An 18,556-nucleotide genomic window follows, 5' to 3' on the forward strand; every position below is an offset into this window, starting at 1 on the left:
CAGTGGCATCATCCTGCTCTGTTCAAATCCTGATTCCACCACTCATGGCTGAGTGACCTAGGCAGGTTCCTTCCTCATCTGTCAAATGGAAATAAGATTGTACCTACTTCATCATGTGATTGTGAGGACACATGAGTTAATATTCTAGAAACACTTAGAAGAGTGCCTGACATATTAAACACTTGATGAATGTGATTTTTATAATTCTTTTTTAAAAATGTTTATTTATGTTTGAGAGGGAAGGAGGGGCAGAGAGAGGATGAGAGAGAATCCCAAGTAGGGGATTCTGACAGTGCAGAGCCCAAGGCGGGGCTTGAACTCACACACCACGAGATCACAACCTGAGCGTAAACTAAGAGTTGGATGCTTAACTGATTGAGCCACCCAGATGACCCAATGAATGTGATTAAAAAAAAAAAAAAAAAAAAAAGGCTGAACCAGAAGGATATCTTTAAGATCAGTGTTCCACATCTGGTGTATGGTACATTTAGTCACAGAAATGTAAAGGATTGGGGTCCTTTAAAAATTCATGCTCACCACAGTTCAATTTCAACAAACATTTACAAAACGCTTACATACTAGATACCTGGCATTATTGTAGGCCCTAGAAATACAAAGATAAACAGGGCACATCTCCACTTTGAAGCAAAATCCCATCAATTACGAACTCCTGCATTTTCTCCAGGTAATGAGAGAACAACCATCAGCATGAAAAACAGATTCAACTTGGATAGGAAAAATTACTTTTCAGCAAAGAGCTGCAAGTCTCTCCCTTAAGTTCCATCTAATATACTCATTCCAAAATAAGCAACAGCATGGAGAAAAACTTAGACCAATCTCGGTTACAGAGACAAATCTGCTTCTTTGATTCAAGATCAAGTTTCTATTCATAACAACCTTGTAGCCCTCTCTTCCCAGACCTATGAGTTGGCTCACTAGATCCACAAGAAATATGGGTGGGAAAGTGTGGGCTTTCATAAATTAAAAAAATATTCTCACCTTGCCTTGTATTCTTACAAACTAATAAATTTTTAAAAAGAAACAAATAAAAAACAAGACTCCCTTTTTTCAGCCTCCCTTATTCTAGATTTGATGTGCCCTGGGTGTCTGACATCCTCATTCCATTCATGATTGCCATTCTTTCTAGAAGAGTCATTGCTTCAAATTATGTGTGGGTATGCTTCTGGGAGTGCAAGCCATTCAATGTCCTCATCTTAGATGCAAGTTCAGTGATGTATTTGGGGCTCAGCTACTCAAGTGTGGCTGCTGTGCGCCCTACACAGACAGACCCCGGTGTCAGGAGGGTAAATCATTGCTCACTAGTGGAGTTGGTGTAGGCCAGTTTGAGTCCCTCATCACTCTCTAAAATGGGTGTAATAATACCCCAGAGAACAAACTCAGATAATATGTGAGTATGAACTTTGTAAACTGCAAATCTATTATTCAAAAGTAAGATATTATTAGCATTTCTTGACTTCTCCCAAGTCTGTTTCCCATATACAAAAATTTTTAAAAAGCTACACTTGTCTTATTTATAGCATAGGGTTTCTGTGAGGGCAATATATGGGTTGTGTACATGTAAGATGATACTATTGTGATGATTGCAAATGCCAGTTTCTGCCTTGGCCTGCCTCCCGAGAACCTACCATGCCTCTAACTCCTTTTAGTCCTGACGCTAATTTCCTGACAATTTGTTTTCTATTGTCAAGGAGGGACAATATTCTCTTCCTCAAAAGGTGCCTGTCAGTAGTTTCTCTTTAATTCTCAAACCTCAATGACTTCTAACACAATGATGACAATAGCTCCAAGGCACAGAAGATGCTGATATGACCACCTTCCTCCCTAGGAGAATTTGCACAGACTGGCCAAAGCAGCACACTGCCTGGACAGGTCCAGCCCACTGTGCAGGCAGCTGTCCAGGCCCTGACAAAGGAGCCCATCTCCTATTCTGATGGTAGCTGCTTGTTTACAGTTAATCGCTCTCTACTTCCTGAAGTGTTTCCCAGATTTGCTTCTTTTTAATTAATCCAAATCAATCTCCAACCAGCCACTTCAAGGAACAAAGAGCTGTGCACATATCCCTAGTTAACTTTATCTCATTCCTTTGTTTGTTGACACTGTCCTCCCCTACCTCCCCATTAAAATGTAAACTCCATCAAATAAGAACTGTGTTTCTCCTGTGTGGCGCTAGGGACTAACACAGGACCCGGCATATGGTAGTCATGGTGATCACTCAATGTATGTAACTTCTAGTCCATCATCATTTTCCTTATACCAATGTTTCCTACTGATGAGAGGCTGGGCTTTCAAATTCCAATCTGGGAAAAATCATAAATAATCATCAAGGTCTCGTATCTTTCAAACGATTGTAGCACTGAACCATGTTTTTAATCACATTAAAGCATATCTATACCTATATCTACAAATATGCCTTAATAGACAGATAGATAGATAGATAGATAGATAAGATAAATAGTGTGATTAAAACCTTGGAGTTTTATCAAACAGTTTAATCAAACAGGAGGTGGAGACTTTGGAGGCCAACCACATGTTCTTCCCTCTCCTTTCATACTTCCATTCCTAAAAGACTCATAAGACATCTCTAGTTTAAAAGCCATTGATCTGGTCATTCATTCAACAAATATTTACTGGGGATCCAAAATGTTCCACGAACTGCTAGGGGCTAGGACACATGTAGTGAACAAGACTGACAAGTTTCCTGGTCTCACGGAGTTTACATCCCAGCAGGGAAAGAGAGGAAATGCACCAATAAACAAGGAATCAACATAAATTCAGACAATGATAGAAGTTATAAAGACAACAGCACTTCTGTAGTGGGATAAAGTGATAGGGGAAGAGGAGAAAGAGAGATCAATCATGTGTGTACATGAGTTAGGCTAGCCAGGGAAGTCTTTCCAAGGAGGTGACATTTGAGCCGAATCCCGTATGACAAGAATAATCCAGCCAAGCGAAGTGCTGAGGAATCCAACCCTTTGGGGTTGCAGATGGAGAAACGAAAAAGCAAAGGAGGAGTGACTGGCCACAAGGTCATTCTGTTAGTTAGCGGTAAAACTTGGACCAGAATGGAGGTGCCTTGTCACTCCACACTTACCACTGTGATACAAAGCTATCTTTCCTAGTTTCTGAAATTTGGTATACTCTTGTCTTCTGGAGCAATTTCCTTTAAAACTTATCTTCTTTCCCATACTCTTTAATGTATTTCTTTATTCCATTTCCTCTGAAGTCACCCACATAACTGATTTAGATCTGTATATACTAAAAATAACCATAGTAAAAAGTATGTGGGGGGGGTGTGTGTGCTTGTGCATGCACACACGTGTGTGTGATGCGGATTTGGGGCATTTGTTAAGCAAAAGACTCAATCTATTGGAAAAGAAAGTCAACTTGACTTCCCTTATCTTAGTATTTTTTAAAAGAAAAGCAATGTTGTATGGCATAATACCAAGACATTTTCATCTAAAAATTAAAAAAAAAAAAAATCTTAGAAGAAAAGTTAAGGAGTTTAGAAGTTAGTAGAAAAAAGTCACCATCTCTAAGTAATCTAACAATGAAACTGAGTGTGTCTACCTTGGAAACAAAATACAAGGACAACCACAACCAAATGACCCTTTGGCTTCCTGCTAGTTACATCTTGTGTTGTGAAAGAAAATGCACTGGGTTGGCTTGGAGCCCAAGATGGGATCCATAGACCCCAAAGATTCAGGGAATCATAAAGATGCAATTTGGAGATTTGTGCTGTAACTAAATCAAGAAATAGGGAGGGAGGGAATGGTGCTATCAGAGAAATCCTCCAGATTAATATTTGGTTGGGTACATTTTCCTTTGTTGACTTGTTTGGAGCAGATACTGTGCATTTCCTTTTTTTCCCCAGTCCCATTAAATCCCTAAACAGATCTGAGTTTTAAGGGCTTAGGGCTGCCCTTGGGAAATAGGTGATTACACTCTCTGCTTAGGGTTTTAGTGATAAGAAGAAAAAAAAAAAAAGAGGCAGTGGATTGAATTCCCCTCCCCCAGACCAGTTTCTCAGTGACTCTCTTTTGTAGTTCCTCTTTAAAGCAGAAACATATTTTTAAAGTGAAGTGGTAACACATATAAAATCCCATCCATTAATCTGCACTTTGCAACTGTGTGTATGTGAGAGAGAGACAGACAAGACTAGTCAGTTCCTAAGCAAGGAAGGCTGTAAAGAATATTTTCCTTTTCATTTCTCATTTTATATTTCTTGAATTATTTCACAGGGGTACTCATTTGGGAATCTTCTTTACCCACACAAATGTTCCAAGTGTAGCTGGGATAATCTGGGGAGGAACAAAAAAACAAAACAAAACAGTACTTCCTCTGAAAATAAAGGTAATGAATCAGACGCTAGGCCCACAACCGTGTTTTTCATACTGGAACCCTAAACCCCAACAAATAAGGTCAGAAATGGAGTGATTTGTCCATCACTCCCAGGAAGAACATTAAGCAATTAACAGGGCTATGCACTCGCCCTTCGTCACAGCTGGACCTTGTTCCCAACATTACTTCAGATTCTCCTCACTAGTATTTCCCTTAAAACAACAACACATTCCCACCCTTGTCGCCTCTCCTCCTTTCAGTTCTTCTTAACAGATACGTTTAAGGAGAGATAGAGCTGTGAAAAACAAAAGTGAAATATCAGGGAACTTATTCAAAGTGTATGCACCCAAAAGGGGCCTGGAAGGTGATCCAAGCCACTCACCAAATGCCCTTTATTGTTTTTCCAAGAAGGAAAGTTAAGTGCTGGGGAGGTAAAACGACTGGACTAAGCTGCCCTACCAGCTAAGATCAGTGGGAACACTAGGACCTTCGACATCCAATTCCTAGGCCAGTCCTTTCTTACTAGAGCACTGATAAGTATAGCAAGTATGATATAGTGTCACTATATCACTTCCTCTTTGTTTATTCACTTATTGTAAAGGGTAAGATGGAAAAAAAAATGAGGGACTTAGAATAATTTGCTACAAAAAGAAAGTGAGCTCAGAAACACTGCTCTTCAAGACTGAATATGCTCACTTTCCCCCTATACACTGTTGAAGCTAGCAAAGTCTTCTGTGACCTAGAAGATCGAATGCAATTACATTGCCCATCTAGATTTGCTATGCTGTTTGACTCTCCCAAGGGCAGCACAGCAGTACAAGGGGAGTGACATCTTTATGAGGTTAACCCTTTTCTATTTTAAGGGTGGACTACCGAAGGCAGATGTGTTCCCTGGGGCGGAACAAGAATGCTGGAAATTTGGTAGTTAGGAGGAATGACAGCACCAGGCCATCATCCGGGAGGGAAAAAATAAATTGCTGTTCAGAGGAACAGGGGGCTGGGGGAGCCTCTGAGAATGCTGATGCACATGAGGTGACAGTGAGGTGACAGAGGCGGGGGCTCAAATTAGAGCACACTGCGAAGGGACAAAAAGGAAGCTGGGAAAACAATGTTTGTGAAGCTCCACACGCTAGGTGCTCTCATGTATTATCTCACTTAATCCTCTCGACCCCTGAGATCGTTTGTATTATCATAGAAAAGCAGGAAATGAGTCTCAAAGATGTGGAGTAACCAGTCCTGGGGTAGCACATCTAAAGAGGCGGAACCCTTGCCCCTGCTAGGGTTTTCCAGCTGGCATTCAGTTAACCTGTGCTAAGTTACAAACCACCCCAAAACCTTCTGGTTGAAAGCAACGATGTGACATTTCCCGTGATTCTCTAGGCTGGCGGGGTGGTTTCTCTGCTGATTTCACCTGGGCTCACTCACTTGTAAGACTGCATGGAGGACTGGCTGCCACGAGGTGGCCTCCCTCTCATGTTGGCAGTTGGTGCTGGCCAGTGGCCAGTGGCCAAAGGGTCCCTTGCTCGTCTGCATGTGGACAGTCATCCTCCCACTGGCTCACCAGCTCTTTTATATGGTGGCCTCAGGGTTCCCCAAAGCTTCTCTTTTATCTTAATTATTATTTATTTGTTTGCTTCTTTGTTCAAAGTTTATTTACTTGAGAGAGACAGAGACAGTGAGAGTGGGAGAAGGGCCGAGAGAGAGGGAGAGAGAGAGAATTCCAGGAAGGCTCCACACCACCAGCACAGAGCCCGACATTCTACTCAAACTCACGAAATCGTGAGATCACGACCTGAGCCGAAACTGAGAATCAGACGCTTAACCGACTGAGCCACCGAAGCTTATTTTTTATAACCACTTTACTGAGGCACGATTGACACAGAAAAAGCAGTACATATTTAACATATGCAACACTGGACATTTGGGGATAGGTGCATACCTGTGAAAGTATCGCCACCGTTAAGGCCATAAACCTATCACTTCCCAGAGTTTTCTCCTGCCCTCTTTATTATTCTTACTATTATTTGTGGTAAAAACACTGTAAGACTTATCCTCTTAACACATTTTAAGTCCAGGAAGGGCTTTACGAGGAGCACAATGTTACTTCTGTCAAATACTATCGCTTAAAACAAGTCACAAGGCCATTCGTGATTCAAGGGGGGAAACAGCATCTACTTTTGGATGGGAGGAGTGGTAAAGTCACACTACAATGGGGGCCTGTGGGATGGAATCATTACGATCATTTAAAAGACCATCTCCTAGCTCTAAATTCCATGCTCCTTCTACTACCAAAATGTTAACAAAAATTCCTAAACTGCCCCTGTTGTTTTTTATGGATTTAGAAAAAGTCCTTAATAAAAGGATAACTTTCAATAATCTGGAATAGAAAACTTGGGTTCTAGTCCTGCCTCTACTACTCTTTCAGATGGGCTATAATTGTTTCATCTGTGAGTAGAGGGTTTTGTCTGTTTTTTAAAGGCTTATGCTGCTCTAGGAATTGATAGACTAGTGTCCTATTTTCAGATCAATATGAACTAGCCCTCCTGGGAGTTGGGCAGGATGGAGATGAGACACAGCCAGAAATGAGATGGCTTCTATTTGACATACTCCCTTTCATTGTTGTGGGTGCGGAACTTGCGAGGCAGTGAGCACAGAAAAATTATGCCTGGCTAAAATCTTCCATGATCTGGGTGCCATTCTGGCCATTTCCACTGATGATATGCTAAGTCAGCGTGGGTACCTCCGCATTACACCAAGGATGAGAGTACAAGTCCTTGTTCTGAGGGCTTCTAGACCTGGTTAGCCACGACAACTCCCGTGCAACACACACTCGTAGCAGCTAAGCAGACAGTGGAGGTGAAAAGGCTCATGAGCTGGTCTCTTCCTGAGCGAAGTGCTTAGCTGGGAGCTCTCTCAGAAAGATATTGTTGCCTGATCTCTGGAAGATCAAGTTCCCAAGGAGAAAACTAATGTTTAATTTAGCACAAAGACAGCTCAGAATCTCTCTCTGGGGGCCTGAGCCTGCAAACAGATCCACATGCAAAGAATCTAAGTGAGAAAAGGAAGCTCTCTTTGGTGCGGTGGCTACAGGACTTGGGCGCAAACTTCACTGAACCATTGCCTCTGCCTGTTGTCTCCGTCAGGAGGACCGCTGCTCCTTCCTGTTTACTCTTCTGTTTGTACTTTGTACTTTTTCAACACCTCTGTGAAACAACCAAATGGGATAATACCACCAGCACATACTTTTTGCTGTCTGAAATTACATGGTGCAGTGTGGCAATCAAATGAGCAAGCCTTAGCTGGTTCAGCAAGTATCGGTCCACTTAGGTGAACAACAGCAACAAAAACCTTAGTTTCTCAGCTGCTTAGCCAGGGAATGCTTTTATTTTTACATAATTTAGACTCTAGAGACCTCCAGAAATGAGCAGGGTACATTCATTTCGGTAAGGCAATCATCATTCCGAAGACACAGTGCAGGTACATACCGTATTCAATTAAGCCACTTCTCTGCACTTCGGTTACCATGGCTCTAAGAGATTATACCGTGTGTCCAAAAGACTCCTGGCAAGTTATTAGAAGTGGTAGCAAACTTTTGCCTGAAGCAAATTTTCTGAAAAGGAAAAAAAAAAAAACAACCCAAAACAAACAAAACCAAACCCAGGCACGTAATTAACTTTCCACTCACATCCATCAGAACCACCTGAAGAGAACTTTGTGGAACACTGAGGAAATTTGAGGTGTCAGGCCTCACACGGGTGACAGATATCAGTGTTGCTGGGAAAGGTCCACAAATAAAATTCGGCCACATTTCTGACAGAAGAGAATTTTTAAAACGACAATGTTAATGATTCTCTATCAACATACAGACCTGCCACGACAACTCAGTTAGCAAGAATGCTGTGAAAACAGTATAAAACAAAACAAACCTGGCATGAGTTTGACACTACATTTCCTAAGCATATTATGCTTCAAGAGGACAAGGGGGATTAAGTTTAAACGATGGGGAATAAACACACTACCAAAAAAATTTTTTGGACTACATTCTTTGCTCTGAGTTAGAACCAATAAATCCACCCGTGTCCAAACATCATCCACCCAAGATGATTCCTATTCTTATTCCGTCACTTCCTCAGAGAAACGTCATGCTTTGGATTAAGAATTATCCTCTCCAGAGCTTGCTTTGAAGCCTCGGCAACATTGTCCTCCTGTTTCTTACGGAATCAACCTTCAAGGGGTACTGAGCAAAGAAGAGATTCTCAGCTCAGGATCATATCGTGGTGTGAAATTTTGCACACCCTCCAGGTCAGGGCTGGGGAGAGGGCAAACCCTGCCGCCGCCGTTCATCTGCAGTGGCACTGAGTTCACGGATTCCTTAGCGACTTGAGCCAGGGATCTGGCTTTCAAAAGCAGAATTTTAAATCTCCACAGCAGGGAGCCTCTAACTCTTTGTGACTCTGTGACCAGATTCACTTAAGAATTATTCATCAGTCTGAATTAATAATTCAATTAAGTTGGTAAATTTGGACTCCTCAGTTCTAACAATTCCAAACTCTCTATGGACGGTTTAAATTTCTCATTTACCCACAGAGCCTATGTGCCACATTTGTGAGGCAACTGAATGGAGACCCAGCCTCTGTTCCAGAAGAAGTCACATAAGCACTCCGGTCAAGTTCTAGATCAGAGGTCCTCAAATCCCAGGAATGGAAGAGATATTAATTGATCCTATTCTCAAGAAGAACACTATTAAACCCATGCTAGGGAAATGTAAATCTATCCCAGATGACATCTCCATATTAAACTATTTAGGGAAACTGGATGATATGGCATCCATCACTAACCATTTTAATTAATATTAAAGAGACAAGTCATGGCCTCCCACAAAACATCTCTGACACATTCTGATGATGGACTCCTGAGCTGGAAAAAACCACGAATCTGACTCAGGTATGTCCCTTTTCACATTAATAACGACAGCTAAATTTTACTGAGACTCTACCAGGTGCTAGGCAATTACCTCATTTAATCAACAACCCGAAGTCGATCTAATACTATCATTCCATTTTACAGCTGAGGAGACTGAGGCGGGAGAGTGTAACGGAATCAAGAAGACATAGCTATCAAAGTGCTGGAGTTGTGATGTGAAACTAGGTAGTCTCACCCCTGATCCCAGGCTCTTAACGGCAAAAATGCCGCCTTGCCTCCTTAAGCCAACTTTCACACCTCTATTTCCAACCCTATCCCCACCCCTTTCAGCTGTAAATACTAAGAGGGCAAAGGCTATATCAAATTGCTCATCATGGATACATGAACTTTCATGCCACAGAATTACTGCAAAACCAGTCTTTGTTGAATTAAGAGATAATTCCTTCAAACTTTATATAGCTCCCATGTCCACAATCTTGATATAAAATTTCAGGACCTTTGCTAAAATCATTAAGACTCATGGAGAGCACAGTACATGTAAATATTGGTATTTGCCCATTTTCACAGCCATTCCTTCAGCTAAGGTAGGGCCCAACTCTCTGGCCTTTTTCAAGACTTGTGAAGAACATGTGATCATCTCTGTTCATCCCCTCCATAAGGAAATGGAACAGCTTTGATTCTTTCACATCTGCCCCTCAGATAAGCATAGGGAAGGGTCAAAGCTGGCAGCCACAGAGAGAGAGCCCATTTGCCATGGTCAGCATCCTGACATCATGCCTTCAGTCAAGGAGGGAAGAAAGTGTTTGGCTTTTCTCCTCTGCCATCTAGTCCATCAGGTGCCTTCCCTGTGCCATGTGCACATGGACCAAATAGGGGAAACTGAGCCTTAGGGCAAGGTAAAGATACGGAACACATCTGCATTAAAAAGCAAGCAAGCAGGAGGGTAAGTAAATCTCAAAGGCTATCTGGAGTCACAGCTTCTCATAAGTTTCTGCTCATCATCATTTTTTTTTTTTTTTTTAATGAAAAGACCTTTTCCAAATTCATAAACAAGCAAACTCATTTGTTGGGAAGATAAGTTTACACATCAAGAGAAGACACTTTTACCCACAGGGCAGTTCTTACTGGCACTGGAAGGCCTAGGGAGCCTGGGAGGAGAGACGTCTGTAGTTGGTTATGCCTCTTGTAGCTTCTCTTCTGTGTCTAGCTAGTGCGCTTTTAAAACCATCTCCTTTCAATGCCAAAGGCCATGTCATGCTGTATATAACTCACTGGGAATAAGAGAAGTGTGTAAATAGCAAGGCATTAAGCAGCTCAAGGGACTTGAAGATAGGTAATACAGAACACTTAGGCAATGTGCTATGAGAAGAGGCTGCTGGAGGGGAAATGTAATACTTGTCTTCAAGTGTATGAAGGATTATTATTGCTTCAGAGATGCTGACTCCTCTGAGCCCTCCTTGCTCTACCATTTTCCAGGGCTACTGATTGACTCTTTCCAGAGCTTCAGACCCTCCAGGAAATGGATCAGCCCCACCTGCCCTCCCCCGCCACCCCACTACTCACACCCGACCATGTCAGTCAGGCTCTGCTCTGTCCCACACCTCACGTTCACACTCATCATCACTCAGCTACCCCATTCCACGTTTCCGCACTCTCCCCGCCGCCCCGCCCCAAGCCCCAGGCCCTGCTGGTGACCCACACAAAGCTCCCCCTGGCCTGGGGTTGAATCTCTCTCCCACCAGCCATTAACAGTACTCTCGTTTTGAGCACCTACTGTGTGTGAGGCCCGGTGTTGACCACTCTGCTAAAGAACACAAGGCTTGTTATCCAGATGATGGCTACCAATGCCCAAAAAGAGTAACATTATTTCCCCAAGCTCATAAAGCCAGCAGGTGTGAAATGGGATCTGAACACAGCAGGAAATGGAAAATCTATGCACCAAATTCTTCCTTTTCCTGTTTTTCTAAGCCTCAGTTTCCTTATTTGTGAAGTGGGGCCAATGTTGCTTGCTCACTGGGTATTTTTTATTTTTTTATTTTGAAGGCGTTACATAAAATATAAAATAAACGTGCCTGGTACATTCTAGGGACTCAATAAATATTTATTCCTCTTTTCTTCTGATTTTCCAGTTTTGGTCCATTCTACCTAGCTGGTGCTTTTACTGTTACTTTATTGACGTGGTCTTCATTTGCCCACTAGACTGGTGAGCGAGCAGGGGTCTGCGTCTTTAGCTGCATTTCTGTCTATTCTCCCACGGAGCCTGTGAGGGTGTGAGGGAAATTAGCATGAAAATGCAGAGGAAAGAATTTGGAATTGTTTTCACTAAACACGATCCAGCCTATGAACATCTATAAGGGACAGGATTAAAGAACAAGGAAGTCGTGGAATCCATTCAAAATGGCTTAGTTGCATGCGTGGCAGCACTGAGGATCGTTTAAAATTTCCGTCCAGGCTTTTTGAGATTAAATACTAAAAACAAACACACAACAACAACAATTAAAATCAAGAACAGCTAATCACGGCCACTCTTTTAGTCGTACTTAATCATCGTGTCTTGGAATATCGGAAAACCCATGTTTGTACTCACAAAAGGTTTACAGGCAGAGGGGAGCCACACAGTATTAAACTGTAAGGTGCAGAACTTGAAGGTTTAGAAAACACCACCTAACAAAGAACACACATGCCTTCTGGAAACAAACACTGACCCAAACAAGCGAGGCATCGTAGTTGACATAATAACAGCCCTTGCTGTCAAAGCAAGCTTTCTGTCCATTTTTGATACAGGATTGCACCAACTTCTCTCTCCACTTGAACTCGTTTGCTTTGTGAGATCTGATAATTATATTTACTTGAAAGAAGTAGTAGGAAGGTCCTGGATAGATAAGAACTCTCCCTTTATTACTTTGTTCTGGAAAACAGAACAAAAATAGAGTCAGTTCTTCAGGAAATGATGGCTGCATATATAAATAATGTACACACTCCTATCACTGTGCTGGGGAGGTTATTTATCATGGAGACAGCTACAGACACCCAGATCTGGCCAATGAACTGTTCCTGTTCTCAATCCCCCACTTACAGCTCTCAGATTGTGAATTGTCAATTAGAAACTTGAGTATCATCAGTTAAAAATAACCAGGGAACTCTGGCAATGATTTAACCTGTTTGACTTTCTTAAGCTAACAATTAACATTTTAGACTATTGTTGACAAAATATTTAACTTTCCCATGCCATGTGTGCAAACGACTTTTCTAATGCCCCTTAGATGCTCTGGTGGGCACACCTTTCCAAAGCTGCTCTGGTCCATGCAGGGGCCTGTAAAGGACATACACCCAAAGACCCTAATCACTTTCACAACAATGCACATTTTAACTGGGATTTCCCGCGGACCTTCAGGAGCACTTAAACACACTGATAACTCAGTTTTATCTTGGCAGCACTAAATTTGAAATACCAATCCCTCTATTTACAATAAAAGCTATTTCACCATTTAAAACAGACAACTGAAAGCTTAAGTATACTTTTAATCCCTGGAAAAACTGGTATTATGATTCGTTGCTTAGTGGTTTATTATTAGTAATACTAGTAATAACGCCTTGCATTTCCACAGTGCTTTATTTTTTCTTTCCAAAGCCTATTCAGAAACACACACTCATCTGGTTCTCTCAACAAGCTAGGACAGCAATATTGTTCTTTCTGTTTTACAGATGACTGCTAACTAACTTGTCCTAGGTCACCCAGCTTGTTGGTGATCAAGCAGGCACAGAACCGAGGACGCAGACTCCTTGTCTGATCTGCTTTCTTTCCTCTACACTACATTAGAGAAAAGATAATCTCTAAAGCCAAAGATGACTTGGAACCACTTATCTATCCATCCTAGCAACACAGTCTATGCAACAGAAAAAAGAGCCTGTCTCAGGCAAAAGGGAAAGATTAATAATGAACCGCAGAAGCTCTAAACCTTACTGTTCCATGGACCAACAATTATTCAGTTTCACAGTTCATTCAAAGATTCAAACATACTTCACCAGAAAATGATTTAGTGCCTGCAGCCTGCTCCAAGTGGTTAGAAATGCAGATCTGCTCAAAGCCCTATAATCCAGGCCCTCCAAAAGGCCCTGTTTCTGCAGTCTCTGCAGCAATGGGGCTTCCCCTGAACTTGTACTTGTGCTAAATGAAGACATTGGCTGAGTAAGGGCTGCAGAATTAGGCTCTCGATGTGGATAGAATTAGAACCGGCTTGGAGGTTAGTCTTGCATTGTTCTTGAAACTCAAGCTCTTGAGAAAACTCAGACATTATATATTTCTCGCAGTATAACAACCTTCCAGTCAACGCTACCCCATGGACCACAAGTCCTCCTTTTACCCACTCAGATATAACTGACTACAGTCAAGCAGGCATGCAGCATACAGAGATTTCAGCTGAGGACGCAGTGCACGTGTGGTTTCAGATGATCAATATTCTCTCTCTTCCTCCAAAGGACCTTTATGGCCACTTATGACATACAAATGAACTATGAAAGTGATACATCCAGCACACCCAGGCAGAAATAAATCCGGTTACGGCCACAGCAATAAAATTAAGAAAGAATCCTAACACTCATTCTGTGCAAAATTTCCCTTAAATTAAGTGTTTCTGAAAATAAGAAGAGCCCGCGTGAAGTGGGACCTGTAGATGAATCACTCCCAAATAACCAGGCCTCCCTTCTAAACACAATGTTATCAGGTTAGTACACAACTTGCATCACCATCTCGGAGCACCATGCTGAGTAACAAAACTCCAAATTTAGAAGCTAAAGTGGAGAAGAGAATTTCCAATAACCAAATGGGGGGGTGGGGGTGGTGGATCAACCTTGGCTATGCCACCCATTTTCAGTGAAAAAGCAACTGTTAGAAATAAACTGGTCTTTTTATTCCTAACTCATGTGGCACCCTTGCATCATCACCGTGCCCGGAGGGGGGCCTCCTCCAAGGCCATGTTTTAGGACATGGCTGGTGGTTAGGAGGCGGAAATCAGCCTCTCTCTTAGAACAGGAGTGGTACAACAGCCACCTTTGGCTTCTGCAGCGGTAAACCTCCCGTCGGGAAAGGCAGGACACCGTTCCCCTCACCACCCCACCAGCATGGATATTGCTATGGTGAGGCCGCAATAACCACTGAACTTGGTTTCACTTCGCATCCCAAAGTGCGTCCCCAACCCCCCCACAAAAAGGCAGCAAAAATCAAAAGAACATGGCCAGAAGCAGACACGCCACCTTCCTTGCAGAGGCTGGGATGTGAGCGCCACATCCAGTCTTGGCATCCAGGACAGAGATGGGTCTTCCCCACTGAAAAAGGCTGGGCGCCTCATTCCCTGTATCATCCCCAGAAACACTTACCAGGAGACTGTGAAGCACACAAAGCGGTATTATTGGGAGACTTGCAGACAGATTATAAATTTACTGGGGACAATCGAGGCATTTAGATACTTTTGGCTGCAGATGCCAGTGACACACACATACATACAAACCTCATTCTTCTCTCCATTCGAGTGATTCTCCCCCACCCCCACCCCCATTCACCTCAGCATGTCTCTTTCACAAAACAAACTCCCACTGCTCTCCTAGGGAATGCCAGGGAGAGCTGGGCATTGAACAGGTGGTAGGGAAAAGGAATCAGGCCTTGAAGCTCCAATACAACCCCACGGGTTAAGCGAATTCAAGGATGAAATGGCTCACACTGGGCAGGGTAAGTATTAGCAGTTCCTGCTTGTCTGGAATTGGTGCCGAGAAGCGGCAGTTCAAGGCATCCCAAGCAAACCATGTGTGTGTGTGTGTGTGTGTGTGTGTGTGTGTGTGTGTGTGTGTGGTGGGGAGAAGACCACTATCCTAGCTCCCAGAATTTCTGGAAACTTCATCACCACAGACCCAGGCCAGGGATAAGGGAGAGCCACGATGAAGCATCCTAGAGGCCTGGCTGGAGGACGTCCTGTCTCTCAAGCTTCTTTCTCAGTTCCTCTGGAAAAGGAGTTCAACGCGGTGGCCTCTCCTTTGGGCTTTCTGAGTACTTTTAGGCTTGCATGGCCATTTCCTGTTGCTGACTTTCATCAGGGCTGGCCTGGGCAAACCGGAGCTGCGCTGGGAGCGGACACTGAACTTCAAGGGCCCCACAGACCTCAGAAATGGAGGAAGCCTGCAGGGCTGCAGGGCAGGGCAGGGCTCCACCTTCTACCCAGAGGCCACTGGCCCAGCAGCTACAGGGGAAGCCGGCACACGGCAGGCAGTCACCTGACCAGGACGGGCACCAAGGGCCAATGATTCAAGGGATACTCCCTCTGGGATGGGGTGTGTCTGTGCCTCTGAGGAAGAACTTCCAGCCAGAAACTTAATCAGAACTTTCAGGTTTGAGGTGCTGTCACCAGGAGCAGCTGAAGACAAGGTACTTCCTGGGATGACAGCATGTAAATAGCCCCTTCGGGCTGCCCCCTTTAATGAATGCCACCAGCTGGCACTACCTGATCAGAGTGTGGCTGCGGGCAGTGGGGAGTCTGTAGGAAATCAGGGAAGAAGCCTCACTAGTCTTCGGGATGTTTCCCCCAAGTTTGACTTTTGACTGAGGGGACACTTCACGCAACCTCTCTGTGTTGGACTAGATCGCCACTCGTGTTCTCTTAACCCAAGAAGGGGCCACTTCAAAGAGGGAAGGGGAAATCGGAAAAGAAGGAAAAAGCTTTGATGAACATCAGGCTGAAGAATGGCCTGTTGGGCCTAATCAGAGCTGGCTGGCCAAGCAGGAGGGTCTGTGAGACGGGGCCTTCCTCAGTGGCCCACTCAGGTCTTGCCAGCGTTGGAGCCACCTCTGGACTCCAGAGAGCCTGTGGGAAACCCAGGATTTTAACCGCTTTAGAAATACCCTGCAAGCGCAGGAAGACCCATGAATGAGCACCAGCAGAACTTGATGCGTAAGACTACGAACTGCATACCCAAAGGCCTTGGAGGCAGTCAGGTAACGCCTCGGCCCTTTTCACTGCTGTCCACTCCACAGCAGGCCAAGGCGCGCTCTACCCTCACAACAGGCCACCGCACCACAGCCAGAATCACGAGAAAACCAGTTGCCTTACCGCAATGAGGGCTGAGTTCCTCTGGTCCCCAGGGGCTGGAGCCTGTGACTGCTGCTCCCCGTCGATCCCACCACCGCCACCATTATTGCTACTGTTGAGCAGGTGCTGCTGGTGGTGATGGTGATAGTCTGGTGGGGGCGGTGGGGCCGCTGTCGCCGCCGCTTGAGAGGCTGTAGGAGGGGCAGCAGGGGGCGGTGGAGGGGCCGCCGTGGTGGCAGCCGTGGCAGTGGCCTTGGCATGTTTGCCAGCCTTCCTTGCCCCCTGGCCATGCTGTACCAGGCTCAGGAGCTGCAAGGTGCTCTCTCTTTCCCGGTCTGAGCTCTCAGCCCTACCACGTTCATAGCGTCCTTCACAGCTCAGGTGGTGCTGGCGGCAGACGGCGATCCGAGCCCGGAGGCGCTCCACGATAGCACTGTGCACTCTCGGGGTGACTGAGCCCCCTCCAAGGAGCCCCGCCCCAGGGGCCCCCCCTAGCCCTCCTGTGGGGGCCTGTGGGGGCGCTGTGTCCCCCATGTTACTGGACACAATGCTGCCTCTGGGATGGTGAGGTGGAAGGAGGCTAGTGCTGGCTACTGCAGGCAAATCTGTTTTTGACAATGTGAGCTCAGTGTTCAGGGCCACATGAATAGAGGTCTTCAGAGGTTGGGGGGGAGCAGTGGAGGTGTGGGGGAGGGGAGTTAGTAAAAAGAGGGTGAGGAGACAGAATAGAAACCAATCGCAGAGGCTTAGCTGGAAACAAACCCTTATCAACTTACTCTAATTGCACTTGACAGCTCTTGAGAAGTTGGACCGAGTTGGTGGGGGGGTTCCCCCCCACCACCACGCTGACAAGAGCCACTAGGCACTTTGTAAACACACAATCTGGGGGTTAGAGCAAGAATTCAGGGATTGTCAAGCTAGAGACAGAGACAGACAGCAAAGGGAATTGAGAGAGGTATTAATAGAGAGCTGGACTCCCCCTCACCTAGTTGTTTCACAAAAATTTTTATGGGGATGTTTCTGCAGAGAAACACATCTCTACCACGTCTATGTAACCTGCAGCCTTTACTTTTCCTCGGGTTGGAAAAAAAGTGCTGTTTCAGAAAATTTTCGAAGTCAATGTACAGAATGTACACAAAATCAAGACAGACTGTCTTTTGGCTTTTAATTTTTCCTCCCTTTCCCTTTGCTCCGGTGTTTTCTCCTCTTTGGGGTACTGTAGGATGTTGTCTTCTCCCCAAAGAGGGAGATCGCTTTTCAATTGTTAACAATGTCAGTAGTTGGACTTTTGGACCATGCTTTTTTCTTCGGCTAATCCAATCACCGGTAAAATCCTTATTCCCTCTAAGGTTTCCTAGCCTTAAATGAAAGCAGTCTGAAGTCGCTAGCCACTGAGAGAGATCCTTCAACACATTTTTTTCTTTCCCGCTTACGCTTCCTCACCCCCGGCTCTATTCTAACACAGTATCAAGAGAGACAAACTCTTCCGAGAGTAATTTACAAACGATGGTCAAACTTACAAACTTCCAGCAAATTGCACCGAGTCATGTCCAGCCACTTTTCTGTCCACTTTTGTACATTCCATCCCCGGCCAGTGGATCTGAGGGTCTGGACTCGCAATAAGCAATGTGGTTCTATCTCTTGTATTGCTCCGCTTTATAGATGGAAAAAAAAAAAAAAAAAGTAGCTTGTATTTTCCTTTCTCTTTCCCGTCTGTTGTTAGCCGCTTTGCTGACACTGGCTCCACTGCCCGGAGTCACGGCGATACACAGGCTTTCATTGTGCTCCGATAGGAGAGGGAGAGAAAGAGAGAGAGTGAGACAGAGAGGGAGAAAGAGAGAGCCAGCAAGCTGCAGATGGGGGCGGGGGGGAGGGGGCGGGCGGGAGAGCTGATCCGCGGCTCCCTGGTGGAAGGCTGGTGCCACTGCACGAGTGAGTAATTGCAGCCAGGCACCGGGGAAAGGGGAACGCAGAGGGCCTCCCAGTGGCTGAAGAGGTAAATCCCAAAGCCCGCGCGTCTCGGTAGGGCTCACTTAGCTCAGCCTGACTTGGCTAAGTGGGGAAGGCTGGGGAAATTCCCCAACCTCCACACAACTACTTCACCAGCTCTAAATGTTTAAGAAATTCCCGGCCAGGGAATGTATTTTCCCTTTCAGACCTACATTACGCCCCCCTGAGGATATCGTTTTCATTTTTCA

At 44.7% G+C, this 18,556-nt stretch overlaps 1 protein-coding gene across 2 annotated transcripts in view; it reads right to left on the reverse strand.

Moving 5' to 3' along the window:
• Nucleotides 1-18,223, reverse strand: part of MAML2 (mastermind like transcriptional coactivator 2) — a 347,206-nt gene extending 328,983 nt beyond the window's left edge. For both annotated transcript variants that reach the window (XM_060605300.3, XM_060605299.3), the window contains exon 1: nt 16,380-18,223. In XM_060605300.3, the coding sequence (XP_060461283.3) occupies nt 16,380-16,892 (513 nt within the window). In that variant the 5' untranslated portion in view covers nt 16,893-18,223. The remainder of the gene's footprint in view (nt 1-16,379) is intronic.
• Between the last annotated feature and the right edge of the window lie 333 nt (nt 18,224-18,556).

The sequence above is a fragment of the Panthera onca genome, chromosome D1 (genome assembly GCF_046562875.1).
Source record: "Panthera onca isolate mPanOnc1 chromosome D1, mPanOnc1 haplotype 2, whole genome shotgun sequence".
Taxonomy (NCBI): domain Eukaryota; kingdom Metazoa; phylum Chordata; class Mammalia; order Carnivora; family Felidae; genus Panthera; species Panthera onca.